At 42.8% G+C, this 16,545-nt stretch overlaps 1 protein-coding gene across 1 annotated transcript; it reads left to right on the plus strand.

Annotated features, from left to right (window-relative positions):
• The first annotated feature begins 515 nt into the window (after window positions 1-515).
• pole (polymerase (DNA directed), epsilon) lies at window positions 516-16,442 on the plus strand. Its single transcript, XM_018668486.2, has 48 exons — window positions 516-773; window positions 886-1,021; window positions 1,124-1,204; window positions 1,312-1,356; window positions 1,438-1,530; window positions 1,864-2,018; window positions 2,114-2,258; window positions 2,350-2,430; window positions 2,524-2,631; window positions 2,730-2,840; window positions 2,946-3,031; window positions 3,134-3,253; window positions 3,366-3,498; window positions 3,599-3,712; window positions 3,826-4,038; window positions 4,133-4,240; window positions 4,383-4,511; window positions 4,592-4,694; window positions 5,015-5,161; window positions 5,254-5,399; window positions 5,622-5,770; window positions 5,913-6,005; window positions 6,334-6,636; window positions 6,827-7,022; window positions 7,133-7,347; window positions 8,359-8,461; window positions 8,577-8,657; window positions 8,742-8,864; window positions 8,958-9,167; window positions 9,269-9,481; window positions 9,604-9,747; window positions 9,862-10,002; window positions 10,202-10,355; window positions 10,786-10,892; window positions 11,047-11,223; window positions 11,347-11,570; window positions 11,735-11,955; window positions 12,085-12,289; window positions 12,454-12,627; window positions 13,145-13,270; window positions 14,035-14,167; window positions 14,262-14,466; window positions 14,558-14,689; window positions 14,883-15,076; window positions 15,211-15,411; window positions 15,520-15,645; window positions 15,898-15,987; window positions 16,094-16,442. Exons 1-48 carry the CDS (start codon window positions 706-708, stop codon window positions 16,214-16,216), a joined length of 6,885 nt encoding a protein of 2,294 aa, XP_018524002.1. The 5' UTR covers window positions 516-705; the 3' UTR covers window positions 16,217-16,442.
• Window positions 16,443-16,545: the final 103 nt, after the last annotated feature.

The raw sequence follows: 16,545 nt of genomic DNA on the forward strand, positions 1-16,545 counted from the left end.
GTAGTAGTAGTAAGCAACCAAGTAAATAAATATATGAGTGTTATGTTCATGCAAATAGGTGAAAAAACATAATAACACAGTAATGCAAGGAGTGGAAGATTGCAAGAAATGCAGAAGTACTTGTTAAATGGGTAATTTAATGACTTACTACATATACATAAAGTATGCGTTTGCACGTCTGTGTACTGAAAACAGCCTGCTTGAATTAAATTTGATAAGTGATGGAGGCACAATATGAGCTGAAGACTAATTTAAATATAATCTGTAGATACAGTGGATGTTTTAGTATCACAGGGTTATTACACAGAGATTGTTTCTGATATTACTGCATTAACTGCTCACTGAACTGACTGTCTTCAAAGTGATAACACAACAAAAGTTATTCGCACCAATAATTAAGAGTGAACACAAGGGTCCTGTTATTCCAATTTTCGCAGCATCTGATGGATCAGGATTTTCGGTTCGAGTGATCCGTTTGTTGAATAAACGATCTTCGTTCTTCCTCCTCTCAGCGCTGAGCTCGCGGGAACTGCAGGAAGGCGCCAAAATAAGAAAACACAGCCTTCCCCTGTGACAGCGACAGAGAAGCACAACCGACTGATAACTTTAAATATTTTTCAAATGCGGCTTCATTCACAGACCTATAAAGACTGAGCGGGTATTTATTTGTTTGACCGCGTTGTAGCCGACAGCCTGACATAAAAGATGGTGCTGCAGAACAGTGGACGGTACAGAGCGGACCGAGGACAAAGTGGAGGAGACCAGGAGAACCAGTGAGTTAATGTTATTTCATTTGTTCCGGAGTCATGACTTTTGTTAAGCAGGTTAGTGTGGATGACAGAAAGAAGACTGTCGTGTGTGTGTGTGTGTGTGTGTTTGAACCAGGGACGATGGATCCTCGATGTCGGCTCTCAAGCGGCTGGAGCGCAGCCAGTTCACCGACGAGATGGACGCTCGCTTCGGCTTCGACAGGATGAAGGAGCCGGGGGAGAAAACAGGCTGGCTGATCAACATGCACCCTGTAGGTCCACACCACACAGTGTGATGTCTGATCTGTTGGTGTTGTCCAGGACAAGTGACAGTAATTATGGCACTTTAATTTTTCTTTTTTTTTCATTTCTAGACAGAGATTTTGGATGAAGACAAGAGGATGATCAGTGCTGTGGATTATTATTTCATTCAGGAGGATGGTAGCAGGTTTAAGGTGTGCTGGAGGTTTTACATACTGGGTCCACTTATTATCACGTAACAGACCCTCAAGCCTTTTCCATTCATCTAACATAATCCACTTTATATTTTTTCTGTCTGTAGGTGGCACTCCCCTTCAAGCCATATTTCTACATAGCCACTAAAAAGGTAGGTCAGCATCTGTCATTGGTTTTTATATTATGTAAACATGCTCAAACAGTCATTCTTTAAAGGCAACTTTATTTCCAGAACTGCGAGAGAGAGGTCATCTCATACTTATCAAGGAAGTTCCAAGGAAAGGTGGCAAAGCTTGAAATTATCCCAAAAGAGGACCTTGACCTGGTGAGAGATTTGTTTTTGATGTCTTTTTGTTGGCATGAAAGTCCATTAATGTGGTTTATATAACATATATTATATAAGAAAAATAAAATTTAAGTTGGAAGCCACAATTAAAAAAAAACCAAAACAATGTTGTACTATTTGAACTAGAGCTAAAACAATCAGTCAAAAAAGTAAGACATTTGAGGATGACACCTTCAGCTTAGTGAAATGTTTTTGATGTTTCATAGACTTAAAGATTAATCAGAGGAATAACAGGCAGATCAGTCATTAGTTGCAGCCAGTATGATGGTAATGGCCTTTAGTGTTTTTGATGTTTTGACCTCTTCTCCTCAGCCAAACCACTTGGTTGGACTAAAGAGAAACTACATCAAGTTGTTGTTCAACACTGTGGACGATCTCATCAAAGTGAAGCGTGAGATTGGCCCAGCGGTACGAAAAAACAGAGACAGGGAGCAGTCCAATGACGCCTACACTTCAATGTTGTCAAGGTACCACCAAACTACTAATCCTATTAGTCTTTCTTAATAACGTCAGTTATTTCCCCCTTTATATTGATCTGTGGACACCTTTGCTGGTTTTTCAGCGCCTTATCAGGTGGCAATGTGACCTCTGCAGATGAAGACACGATGTCAAAGAGTATCTCAGACCAGTTAGACAACATAGTGGACATGAGAGAGTATGACGTGCCCTATCACGTGCGAGTGTCCATCGACCTCAAGATCCACGTGGTAAAGACAGATTTCTGTCACTTCAGTCTTGTAGAAATCCTCTGAGACACACATGCTCACTCCTCTTATCTTTATTGTCCTTATTTCTCAGGCTCACTGGTACAATGTTCGATACAGAGGCAGTGCCTACCCACCGGAGATTGTACGGAGAGACGATCTTGTGGAGCGACCGGTATGAGGATTTTGCCATTTACTCAGAATTATCCTGAAGGCTTCACCAATGCCAGAACATTTTCCAGAAAGATTTTTTTTCATGTTCTTTTAGGACCCCGTTGTTTTGGCTTTTGACATTGAGACCACCAAACTTCCACTGAAATTCCCAGACGCAGAGAGTGACCAGATCATGATGATCTCCTACATGATAGATGGACAGGTGAGTTTTATTTACTGTAAGTTTATGTTGTAGATTTTCTGTCAACATTATACTGCATATATCAGTTTTACTTCATTTTCCTACCTTTCTTTTTAAAGGGGTTTCTAATCACAAACAGAGAGATTGTCTCAGAGAATATTGAAGATTTTGAGTTCACTCCCAAACCTGAATATGAAGGGCCTTTCACTGTTTTCAATGAGGATGATGAGGTGTGTAGCTGCATAACAATAAATATGCTATAATGTAAATAAATAAAGTGGGGGGTTTTTTTTCGGTGTCAGTGTAATAACATGATAACTTGACTTTGACTGCAGGCGGCACTCATTCAGAGGTGGTTTGACCACGTTCAAGAAACCAAGCCAAACATCTTTGTAACATACAACGGAGACTTCTTTGATTGGTGAGCTGTTGTTTTGCTGTTGCTATAAAATGATTACATGAGTTACTCGTATACTGTGATGTTTATGTTTCACCTCTCTCACTTTGTTTCCATTTTGTCAAGGCCTTTTGTTGAGGCTCGGGCTGCCCTCCACGGACTGAACATGCACAGGGAGATTGGTTTCCAGAAGGATAGCCAGGGGGAGTACAAGTCCAGTCAGGCCATCCACATGGACTGCTTAAGGTCTGCACTCATCTGACGCTGTTAAGACGTGGTCTACGTAAATATACCCTCAGAGGTTTTAGGTTAATTAATTTGTAACATCTTTCCGACCCATGTTTCTCCCCTGTGTCAGGTGGGTAAAAAGAGACAGCTACCTGCCGGTGGGAAGTCATAATCTGAAGGCTGCAGCAAAGGCTAAACTGAGCTATGACCCAGTGGAGCTGGACCCAGAGGAGATGTGCCGCATGGCAACAGAGGAGCCACAGGTGCAGAAATGGACCTCAGTTTTTACTTCTCAGAAAATAAAAAAGAAAATTGTTTTGAATGGGCTGTTGACCTTTTCTTCTTTTTCTACCGTTCTGTCAGACTTTGGCGACCTACTCTGTGTCAGATGCCGTGGCCACGTATTACCTGTACATGAAATACGTTCATCCCTTCATCTTTGCTCTGTGTACCATCATCCCCATGGAGCCTGACGAGGTTTGTCTGTTGTGGGTGTTCTAAAAGACGTCTGAACTCCCCACCCCCCCAAAAAATGACATTCATCTTGATAATTATTCATTTCTTTTCTTGCGCTTTCCATCTGTTACCAGGTGTTGCGTAAAGGTTCTGGGACTCTGTGCGAGGCCTTGCTCATGGTGCAGGCCTTCCACGCCAACATCGTCTTCCCCAACAAGCAGGAGCAGGTCTTCAACAAGCTGACAGACGACGGCCACGTCATGGACTCTGAGACCTATGTGGGCGGCCACGTGGAGGCGCTGGAGTCTGGAGTGTTTCGCAGCGACATCCCCTGTCGTTTCAAAATGGTACCGTCAATCACAGACCTACTTCATGCTTACACCTTACATTCATACCCCTCTAATGTTTTTAATGTGACAGTTTGGTCTGGTCCATTGACAGAACCCAGCTGCATTTGACTTCCTGCTGCAAAGAGTTGAGAGAACGATGCGTCACGCCGTCGAAGAAGAGGAGAAAATCCCTTTGGAGCAAGTTACAAACTTTAATGAGGTATGATTTGTTATGATTTCCTTTGTGGGTTTTTTTTTTTTTTTTGCGTGTGTGTGTGTTTGTGTGTGTACGTCCAAGTCGGGCCAACTATTCTCAGCATTCTCAGCTTGAGAGTTATAAAATGTCCCTGGTATTATCTCAGGTCTGTGATGAGATCAAGAGGAAGTTGACATCCCTGAAGGAGGTTCCAAACAGGATCGAATGTCCCCTCATCTACCATCTGGACGTTGGGGCGATGTACCCCAACATCATTCTCACCAACCGCCTGCAGGTTAAAAAAAAAAAAAAAGCATGGAAGTGAGCAAAAAATTATAGACGTGAAACTCAAAACTTTATTTCCTGCTTTTACAGCCATCTGCTATGGTTGACGAAGCCACTTGTGCTGCCTGTGACTTTAACAAGCCTGGAGCCACCTGCCAGAGGAGGATGACCTGGCAATGGAGAGGAGAAATCAGTAAGTTAATTTGTATATTGTATGTTGCTATGGCCATGACAAAGAACTGAGGAGCTGAAATGGATGCATCCAAGAAGACTCAAAGCTGTAACTACTGACAAAATTGCCATGACAAGTTTTATTTTCTATAAATGAGCACAAAATACTAAAAGCAGCTTTCACTTTGATAATTGTAACAATGCAATTTGCGTGAAAAGATAGCAGCACATCATAATTCTAACATGGTTGATTTCCTGATAGCACAGTGTAATAATAATGTAATTTTTAGAATGCTTAGTATTATAACATGTGGTGAAGCCAGCTGTTGTCTCTGTCTGCAGTGCCTGCCAGTCGCAGTGAGTTTCACCGTATCCAGCAGCAGCTCGAGTCAGAGAAGTTCCCGCCGCTGTTCCCCAACGGTCCACCTCGGGCCTTTCACAATCTCAACAGAGAGGAGCAGGCCAAACATGAGAAGAAACGTTTGGCAGGTACTTTTATTTATTTACTTACTTACTTATTATAAATGTTCAAATTTACCGGTAATCAAAACTTGATGTACTGTAAATATTCTTTGTCTCAGACTACTGTAAGAAAGCCTATAAGAAGACGCACGTCACCAGGCTGGAGGAACGAGTCACCACCATCTGTCAAAGAGAAAATTCCTTCTATGTCGATACTGTGAGAGCTTTCAGAGATCGGCGTTACGAATTCAAAGGACTCCACAAGGTACGTTATGGTATTGATGGCAAAGAAAATAACAATCATCCCCACACAACTTACATTTTCATAAAATAATCTCAAACGGTAATTGTTTTTTCTTTAAAATATTCAGCCATTAAACACACAAGCTCACTCATTTCTAAAAGCACATTTCATTTAAAATACTCATGTCTTGTCTGTTGAAATCAGTTTCTCTAATCCAGTTATTTTCATGCTTCTTTGTTTAAGGTCTGGAAGAAGAAACTGTCCTCAGCTCAGGACAACGGAGACGCTGCCGAGGTGAAGCGCTGCAAGAACATGGAGATCCTGTATGAGTCTCTTCAGCTAGCTCATAAGTGTATTCTCAACTCTTTCTATGGCTACGTCATGAGGAAAGGGTAAGAGTCAATTACTGTACAGTTTTTATTGGAGGGATTTTGTTCTTTAGTCCTTTTATAAAATGATTCAGTATCCTCTTATTTAGAGAGCACTGTGCTGCGGGACCTGATGTTGTCAGTGCTGTTTGTGTGTCTCCATCAGGGCGCGCTGGTATTCCATGGAGATGGCTGGCATTGTGTGCTACACCGGAGCCAACATCATCACTCAGGCCAGAGAGCTTATCGAACAAATAGGGTGAGTGTCATCTTGATAATGTGATGCCTGATTACAGAAATGATCTTCTCGGTCAGGGCGAGGGCAGACAGAATGCAGGGTCAGCACAAAGGCAGCTGGAACAGATCCACAGACTTATTTGACAGCGCTTCATCAGCACATTCTTGCCAACATGTAGGCTTGATCCAGCTCCTGCAGCGTGGTTTCTTATTTTTATTTCTTGCCTGTTGAAATGTAGTTGACCCCGAAGCCAGTGTTCGATCACTCGATTCAAGTTGCCGTGAAGTAGAAAGGCACTGACAAAATTCCTACCATGTAAACTGAAAACGTCTACTTCGCTGCGCTGCAGGAGGCCGCTTGAGTTGGACACAGATGGTATCTGGTGTGTCCTCCCCAACACCTTCCCTGAGAACTTTGTGGTGAAGACAAGCAATGAGAAGAAGCCCAAGGTGACTATCTCCTACCCGGGGGCCATGCTGAACATTCTGGTGAAGGAGGGATTCACCAATGACCAGTACCACGAGCTGGTCGACCCTGCGTCCCTCACGTACAACATCAGGTCAGAGAACAGCATATTCTTCGAGGTGGACGGACCGTACCTGGCGATGATTCTGCCTGCCTCTAAAGAGGAAGGGAAGAAGCTGAAGAAAAGGTACGGCAATAGTGGATTTCTGTTTATTTTTATTTCTGTATTTTTTTTTTTGTGATTTAATATACCATTTAAGTTATGTGGTCTGTGGATGATTTGTACCAAAAATGTAGGGAATGGGCTTCTTGTTTAGGGTCTTACTAAACAGTAGAGTGAACATCACAATGATCAGTGTGTTCTCTCCTTGTTTTAGATATGCTGTGTTTAATGAGGATGGCTCTCTTGCTGAGCTGAAGGGTTTTGAGGTGAAGAGAAGAGGAGAGCTCCAGCTCATTAAGATTTTCCAATCATCAGTGTTTGAGGCTTTCCTCAAAGGTACCACTCTGGAAGAGGTCTACGCCTCTGTGGCCAAAGTGGCCGACTACTGGCTGGACGTCCTGTACAGCAAGGTAAAAATCCAGTGTTGAGATTCTTTATCATTTACAGAGAAAGTTCAGTCAAAATGTTGTTTCTGTCTCTTCTCATCTTCACTAAAAGCTTTATTTCATTGCTCCTCCAGGCTGCCAACATGCCAGATGCAGAGCTGTTTGACCTGATTTCAGAGAACCGTTCGATGTCCAGAAAGCTGGAGGACTATGGAGAGCAGAAGTCCACCTCTATCAGCACAGCTAAGAGACTCGCTGAGTTCTTGGGAGACCAGATGGTGAAAGATGCTGGTCTGAGCTGTCGCTATGTCATCTCTCGAAAACCAGAGGGTTCACCTGTCACAGAAAGGTGGGTCAACAGCTCTGACAATAGACATTCATATTCTTAGATAGTATTTAAAAAGTAGACATTGAATAATTCTGTAATTACTATGGAATCTCATGTTCTGCTGTCTGTGTCAAAGACAGCAATGTGAGCAGGTTCACGGCGCAACAGATGATGGGTGTGTGGGTCATGTAGTCTCCTTGTTACTGAAATAAGATTAAATAAACTTCATTAATCCCGGTGTCACAGCAGCAGAAGTGCAAATACAGATGCACAGAGCAGAGACTTAAAAAAAACATTTAGAACCTCTGCTATATTCAGATCAATATCAAGCATGGAAAAAACAAAATTAAAGGTGCTAAATACTGATGAGGAAGTTATGATAAAAAATGCAAAAATTGAACTTAAGGCAGTGAAACTGGGTGGTGGGTAAAATGTCTTGTGTGCGGCCAACACTAGCAGAGTATATGAGGGGGCTTCAAAAAGTTTGTGGAAAAAGTACAGTTGGAAAAAACAGTTTAAGTTATGATGTTTATTTTTGCATTGCAACATGCATTTAAGGGTTCATGTTAGAACATGTTATGACACATTAGTACGAGAACATACAGGTGCATTGAGATCAAAATCCCTGCATGTGATTTTTAGCTATCTACTTTTTCCAAAAACTTTTTGAAGCCCCCTCGTACAAGAGCTTTCTTATTCACAGAAAGCGTCACTCTGTAAACAGAAACTTAGACAAACATAAGACAACATGCCGATGAGCAATTCAAATCAAGCTAAAAGCAAATAAAAGGTAGAATGACATGATAATGAGAATATAAAGGATTACAGACATTGTAAGCTGCCCAGTAAATACACAAAATGTCCCCCACACTGACTGCATGTTCCATCACGAGAGATTTTCTGGTGTCAGCAGGACCAAATAAAGAAGAACTGTTAGAACTGTTTTTCCAATGCAATGCAAGCACTTTGTGTTATTACCAGAAGTAAAAGCCTTTAGTTTGACACTGATTGATTTGTGTTTGTCTCCATCAGAGCCATTCCTCTGGCCATCTTCCAGGCAGAGCCCAGTGTGAAAAAACATTTCCTTCGTAAGTGGTTGAAGATGCCCAGCCTTCATGACTTGGACATCCGCTCTGTGAGTTTTTAAATATAACGTTTCATGCAACTTGGATACAAGCCTTTGGTTTTTCTGTGTGAATTTGCTTGTGTGCTCTCTCTGACGTTAAAATTTCTGTCGTGGGCCTTTCCAGATCCTTGATTGGAGTTATTACATAGAAAGGTTGGGTAGTGCCATCCAAAAAATCATCACCATCCCCGCAGCTCTGCAACAGGTAAAACAAGAACACATTTGATTGGTTTTAGTATGTCCAGAATGTATGTGCAGATGAGTTTTAATTGTTGCATTTCATCCTTAGGTGAAGAACCCAGTGCCCAGAGTGAGGCATCCTGACTGGCTTCACAAGAAACTCCTAGAGAAAAATGACATTTACAAGCAAAAGAAAATTAGTGAGTTGTTCACCAGTGAGGGCAAGAGACAGGTAGGTTCCTCTGCCCCTATCAATAACTGACTGTCTCTTTAACTACTGTAATTCCCTATCATGCTCTATGCTAAATGTACTCTTGTCCCACAGGTGGCCCATCAGCCTCTTGAGGCAGGCCGGGCTGCAGACATAGAGGACTTCGGGATGCCAGCCAGACCTCTACAGCCAGCCATCCTCATCAGCACCAAGAGGAAGCGGGCATCTCAGGGAGAGGACAGCCAGGTGGAATCCCAGGATGTCGAGCTCACCCAGTCCTGGAGAGAGATCCTGGGACCGCCCCCACCGATGGGAAAGACACGGGTAGGAAAGCAAATGACAGATATTTTGAGACCGTTTCAAATTTCTTCCATCTTTACCTGAGAGATGTTACATTTACATTTAACCACTGTGTCTGTATGCAGGAGGAGCGTCTAGTGTGGCTACGTTACCATAAGAAAAAGTGGGAGCTGCAGCTGAAGCAGAGGAAGGAAAGAAAGAAAAGGAGGAGGCTGCTGGATGGTGAAGCTCAACCTGTTGGCGGAGGAGTGATCAGAGACGGCCCCACCACCGGCCTGGGAAGCTTCCTCCGCAGAACGGCACGCAGCATCCTGGATATGCCGTGGCAAATCGTGCAGGTGGAGTAAAGTCACTCAGTCATCACCACCTTCTACTCAAACAGAAGAAAATAGTTGTGTTATACATGCAACATTCCACTTAGAGCCTTATCTAATGTGCTATCCTGTTACCTACCTCACAGATTGCAGAGACCAGTCACCCTGGTCTGTTCAAGTTGTGGGCTGTGATTGGAAATGACCTCCACTGCATGAAGCTCAGCATCCACCGCGTCTTCTATGTCAATCAGAAAGTCCCGAAACAAGAGGAGGGAGCCACATACAAAAAGGCAGGCAACACAGACACGCTGGAAAAATGCATTGCAAATACTAGAAATGGTTTGAAAGCATGTGTTGTCATAGATAAACCGTATCAATTTTGACATTAAATCGTTTGGCTTCAGGTGAACCGCATGCTGCCTCGCTCCAACATCGTGTACTACCTTTACGAGTACTGTGTACCAGAGGACATGTACCAGGAACACATCAATGAGATCAACGCAGACCTCTCTGCACCAGACATTGAAGGAGTCTATGAAACACAGGTATCATATATATATATACACCCCCAGTGTTTTAATAACTCACCATAACATAATGTGTTTTGAAATGCATATATCTAATGGTGTATAGTTGTTTGATAACTATATACTAAACCAACATTACATTATCACTTTTCCATATGTGCCATTTGTAAACAGATACTCAAGTGTTGATGTGGACTCCTTACTCTCATTCTTTCAGGTCCCTTTGCTGTTTCGTGCGCTGGTGCAGCTTGGATGTGTGTGTATGGTCAATAAGCACGTTGTGAGGGATCTGGCCGGCAGGGAGGCTGACACTTTCGACCTGGAGCATCTGGAGATGAGGTCTTTGGCCCAGTTCAGCTACCTAGAACCTGGTAAGACCCCAGCTCACTCACTGATTACCTTGAATTGATGTCAAAATGGATCCTATAGGGATTATTGTTTTGTTTGTTTGTATTATTTATAATTTTCTTTACCTCTAACTTAATATTTTGCATGGTTAGATTTTGTATTTTTAGCCAAATGTTAATGTACATTTAAGGAAGTCTATTATTCTGCTTTTATAGTCCTGGGATACCACAGCTTAATAATGGCTCATCTAGAAATGTTTTGGAGCTTATTAAATTAAGCATCTATGATCGGAGGCACTCGTGGTAACCCACATATTGGTTTTTTGTTTTTTTTAAACAGTGAAATGTCTGACGATTTGAATCAGGTTTTCCTGGTGGAGCCGTGACTGTTACATAGCAAGTTTTTGTAAAAGCTCAGACAGGACCCATGAAACTGGTTTTGCTCTCTTCTCAGGGAGTGTTCGCCACATGTACTTGTACCATCACAGCCAGGGGCACAAGGCTCTGTTTGGCCTGTTCATCCCCTCTCAACGCAAAGCCAGCATCTTTGTCCTGGACACAGTAAGAATAAAAACTCTTAAGTTCTTCCACTGCCTTTGTGTTGGTGTTTTGACACAATTGTTTTTTCACTTTTTCTCTCAACACCTATATGAAAATGCCTTCCTCTCCAGCTTGAGAGAATAATCAACATCAGTCATTACTTAAATCTTTTTAGGTTCGAAGCAACCAGATGCCCAACCTTAGTAACCTTTACACAACTGAACGCACTGCCCTTCTGGAGAAAACAACAGAGGAGCTTCTGCCTCCAGAGAAACACAATTTTGAAGTCCGAGCTGAAAACGACGTGAAGGCTATCTACCGTGCACTGCAGCGCATACTGCTGAACTACAAGGTAAGACACACTGTTCCTATTTAATACTTAGTTGTGCTGCAATACATCACGTACAGGGACATTACTAATTATGTTCATGTGACTAAATCAGCAAGCATCCACTTTGTCTGTGGCTGTTCACAGGAGGAGCGTCGTGGGCCCACCCTCATCGCTGTGCAGTCAAACTGGGAGTTGCGGCGATTGGCAGCAGGGATGACGGTGCTTGAGGAGTTCCCGGTCGTTCCAGTGCATGTGGTTGATGAAATCAGTTACAACGTGCTGGATTGGCAGCGCCATGGTGCCCGGCGCATGATCCGCCACTACCTCAACCTGGACAGCTGCCTGTCGCAGGCTTTCGACATGGCCAGGTATAAACTACATACTGCAGACTCTGTGAAACATTTGAATCCTCTTGATTTAAAAAAAAAAAAATGTTATCACCTTTTTTAGTCACAGGTATCTTTAATTAGCGATTGCTATGGACAGAATTGCATGAAATGTGTAATTCACTCTCTCTGTCTCTCGATTTCAGGTATTACCACTTACCTGTGGGGAACTTGCCTCAGGATGTGTCCATCTTTGGCTCAGATTTGTTCCTGGCAAGACATCTACGCAAACACAACCACCTGCTGTGGCTTTCACCCACGGCCAGACCCGACCTCGGAGGAAAAGAGGCCGATGACAGTCGTCTGGTTATGGAGAGCGATGACAGGGGCTCTGTGGAGATCAATGCTCAAGGATGCTATTCCACAGGTACATAAACACCAGGAACACACATACACACACACACACACACACACACAGGAAAAAACAAAAGATTTTAAAGCAAGCAAGTTTTGAAGTGACATTCTCTGTGTTCATTGATTATCTTTCTTCTTCCAGTGTGTGTGGAACTGGACCTGCAGAGCCTGGCGGTGAACACCATCCTCCAGTCGCAGCATGTCAATGACATGGAGGGCGGAGCCAGTCTGGGGGTCAGTTTTGATGTGATCCAGCAGGCCTCGTTGGAGGACATGATGTCAGGAAACCAAGGAGCCAGTGCTGTCGCTAGCTACGATGAGACTGCTCTCTGCTCCAACACCTTCAGGTGTGTAAACCAAATCCATTTAATCTACATGTATAGCCTAATTGGCTGTGGATTTGCTTGGATATGGTACACATGTAGTTGTTCCTCACTGTTAAAGGAGGCTGATCATGTTTTAGGTTTTGTCTTTTGTTCATCCCACTGTTTCCTCTGTGTTATATGAGCAGGATCTTGAAGAGCATGGTGGTCGGATGGGTCAGGGAGATCACTCAGTACCACAACGTGTACGCAGACAACCAGGTGATGCACTTCTACCGCTGGCTGCGCTCCCCGAGCTCTCTGCTCTATGATCCTGCACTGCACCGCACCCTGCACAACATGATGAAGAAGGTGTTCCTACAGTGAGTGCCACATCATCCCTAACACCACAGTAACCACCTACCACTTATTTAGTCACATATTCAGTTTTTGTTTTGAAACAAAGGGGAAGTCTCCCACTTGTTTATGAGAGAAACAGATGTCGCATCAGTTACTGTGCCAGTAAATCACTGTGGTTATCAGCCTCTCCAAGGACCTTTTCACAAGTGGAGACTATGTGTCACTGCTCTCATCAGAGTTCAGTTATAGCAGCCAAATATATTAATGAGTGTAATCAGACATTTTTACATCTTTTGTGTACAGTGTATCAAGCAGCTGTTGATATCAAATTTTGTTTTTAGTGACTCTAATTGAGGGTGTAACAGTTATTTGATTTCTTTGTTTTGCACAGCATCAACTGTGCTATCCTTGGTTCAAATATTATTGTTGTCTTGTTTGCTTTCATCTTTTTCTTTGTACTGATTTATCCCCAACTTCTGTTAAATGTATAACTTCTGTAGTATCCTGTTCTTCCATTAATCACTCTCATTCTGCTGTCAGGTTGGTTGCAGAATTCAAACGTCTTGGCTCAACTGTGGTGTATGGAAACTTCAACAGGATGATCTTGTGTACTAAAAAACGAAGGATAGACGATGCAATCGGCTACGTAGAGTACATCACCAACAGGTCAGACATTTACCCTCTACAGTCACGTCTCTATAAATCCTTGCATTGCAAAGGGGTGTTATCACTTAATGTATGCATTAATTAATTCCCCAACTACTATTTTATCATTTATCATTTGACACACAACATTTTATCATTTGTATGCATGCACACATCCACACATTAAATAAAAATACTATTGTGAAATACATAGGTGCCTGCATTGTATTTTTAAAGAATTAGGTATCAACAGACTGCTCGGTAAGGGACCATCTGAGGTAATAAGAAAGTGTATTTGTCTCTCCTCAGTGGTCTGGAGCCAGAATGCTAAAATCATGAAAAAAAAACATGATTACCCATTAGACCTCCGTTAGAGATGTTGTTGTGGTCACCATGATTGGAAGCCATCTTAAAAGAGGAGAACTCTCCATTATACTAATGGGCAAAAAAAATAAATAGTGAAGCGAGGCCAATATACAAAAGTATAAAATCAATACTGTAATATCAAATGAAATATTGTGATTTATTGCAGAGTTCTTATTGACTCCAAATGTTTTTCTGGTTATCCAGCATTACAGCAGCATTACTGTAACAGTGATAGTTGTTGGCCAATTTTACTGATCATTTTTTCTGAACATTTTCTTTTAAAAGCACAGTAGCCATCCCCTAAATATCACATTATTAATATGACAGTATTAGATTTTTTCATTTTTTCAGTGTCTCTTATCATACTCTACGTGGACCCAAAACCTGACAAATCATCTGTCTAACTCTTCCCCTTCAAGCATCCACTCAAGAGAAATCTTCCACTCTTTGTCCATGTCCTTCTCCCGATGTTGGGAGTTCCTGATGTGGATGGACCCGGCCAACTATGGCGGTGTGAAGGGCAAACTGCCCTCCAGCGTCCTCTACGGAGAGGTACTTCAAACTTCCACACGTACAGTTTATTTGCTTTGGTTCAATTTTACTAAGATGAATATGAAGCTCATTCCCCCTCCATGGTCGTTTTTAGGAGGGAGCCAAACAGAGGAAAAACAAACGAGAGGGTGACGAGGACGGCAGTGAGGATGAAGACGAGGATGAAGCCGGTGTTGAGGAAGATGATGGTGATGGGGAGACAGATGAGGTGGAGGAACTGATTGAGAGCAACTGGAACATCATGCAGTATCTGCCCCAAACAGCCTCCTGTCAGCAATACTTCCTTATGATTGTGTCAGGTAAAAATAATCTACACAAAACAGATTTATTTTTTCTTTTCCTAGCCTTTTTTTTCCCTACTGACTCTTGCACACTTGTTTTCTACCCCAGCCTACATTGCAGCAGTCTACCACAGCATGAAAGAGGAGCTGAGACGTAACGCTCCTGGGGCAACGCCGGTCAAGAGACGTGGAGGCAGCCAGGCTTCCCAGCAGGCAGTGGGAGATTTGAGTGCTCTTCCTGGTAAGATGCTGTTTGGGAAGCTGCTTCAGTTACTCAAGGCTTAACCTGTGTTTTTTAGGTACTTCACATTATACTCATTACAGTCGCCATGGTCTAGTGTCTGTTACACTTAAATCCTTGATGGTGAGCTTTGAATCATATTTAGATAGATTTCCTCTCAGATGTGATGGTATTTTGAAACTCTCTGCCACAGGAATGATCTCCTTCTCCCAGGAATATGTGTCCAGCGAGCTGACACAGAACTTTTTCACCATCACTCAAAAAATCCAGAAGAAGGTGACCGGTACCAGGAGTGTCACCCAGCCTTCAGAGATGTTCCCCATCCTGCCCGGATCCCACCTGCCACTCAACAACCCAGCACTGGAGTTTATTAAATATGTCTGCCAGGTATACACCTAGATACCACATTATTGGTTGTACATGCCAGAATAAAAGGAAGTGTGCAAAGACCTTTGCAGCGCTGAACAATTTTGCAGGATTTGCAACTGGTGCAAATTTCTCACCATCTTTTCTCCCTTCAGGTCCTTTCACTGGATGCCAACATAGTGAACCAGGTGAACAAGCTAAAGAGAGACCTCCTGCGTCTCGTGGACGTCGGAGAGTTTTCAGATGACGCCCAGTTCCGTGACCCTTGTAACTCCTACATCCTGCCAGAGGTCATCTGCCACCACTGCAATTTCTGTCGTGATCTCGACCTCTGCAAAGACCCGTCTGTGGCGCAGGTAGGAGCTGAGCAAAAGTGGAAGCTGTTGTTTGAAGCTGCTTTATTAAATTCCAATTCCAGTAACATTGTCACTTAATTTGCTAACATCACCTCTTCCTCTCCTCAGGATGGGTCTGTCCTGCCTCAGTGGTTCTGCTCCAACTGCCAGGCCCAGTACGAGACCGAGACTATTGAGATGGCTCTGGTAGAGGCCCTGCAAAAGAAACTAATGAGCTACACGCTGCAGGATCTGGTGAGTGAAAAATGCAGATTTTCATACTCTATGCTCTTTGTTGTTTGCCACCCCCTCTCTCCCTGTTTCCTGTTTGTAACTCTGTCTCTATAAAGGCAAAATGTCTAAAGTAATCCTGAAATAGCAATGTTCATAGTGAAGAACTTAAGTGGTGTAAACTGTTTTTCACAGCAATATTGAGAAGATGTGCATAATTTTCACACATTTCACACACTAACGTGCTGCCAAAAACTCTTCTGTGATTTATTTTAGGTGTGCACCAAATGTAAAGGGGTTAAGGAAGCAAACATGCCCCTCTACTGCGGATGTGCTGGAGACTTTGACCTCAGTTTCTCAGCCAAGGTTTCTACTCTCAAATACATTACATCATCCAATTTAATGGTGAAAGCATATGATCGCTCCTATTTGACACACTGTCCTCACAGTTATTTATTTCTTCCACTTACAGAGCTTCTCTGAGCAGATCACGGTGTTTCGGAACATAGCATCCCACTACAGCATGAGCTTCCTGGAGGAGACCATTGACTGGCTGCTTGTGATGAGTCCACAGATCAGCCAGAGCGCTCGCTAAATGTGACATCTGCCGCCAAGGTCTCACACTCCCTCAGCTGCATCTTTGGCAACTTATCAATGTTGTTGATGCGCTTAATGTCATCTGTTTGTGTGCTATTTGTGTGTAAAGCATGTTGGAGAAATACATAGACTGTAAATATATTTGAATTCTTGATTACATCATACTGAAATTTTGTGTTGATTCAAGCTTTTGACTGTTAATAAATATTTTTCAGGTATTTTAACTGTGAGCCTCTCTGTTGTTACTGCTCACTTACTTGACTGGGCTGTACTTTGCACAAAAATAAAGGCATAAACATTGTATGCCATCTATTCCATGGACATACA

Source organism: Lates calcarifer, linkage group LG13 (genome assembly GCF_001640805.2).
Source record: "Lates calcarifer isolate ASB-BC8 linkage group LG13, TLL_Latcal_v3, whole genome shotgun sequence".
Classification (NCBI taxonomy): Eukaryota; Metazoa; Chordata; class Actinopteri; family Centropomidae; genus Lates; species Lates calcarifer.

What these genes read in the sequence shown, in the direction of transcription:
- pole (XM_018668486.2), top strand. Translation starts at nt 706, where the DNA reads ATGGTGCTGCAGAACAGTGGACGGTACAGAGCGGACCGAGGACAAAGT. An exon ending in CCTACATGATAGATGGACAG is followed by an intron (nt 2,632 to 2,729) that starts GTGAGTTTTATT and finishes TTCTTTTTAAAG; the next exon opens with GGGTTTCTAATCACAAACAG. An exon ending in TGAGAAGAAACGTTTGGCAG is followed by an intron (nt 5,162 to 5,253) that starts GTACTTTTATTT and finishes TCTTTGTCTCAG; the next exon opens with ACTACTGTAAGAAAGCCTAT.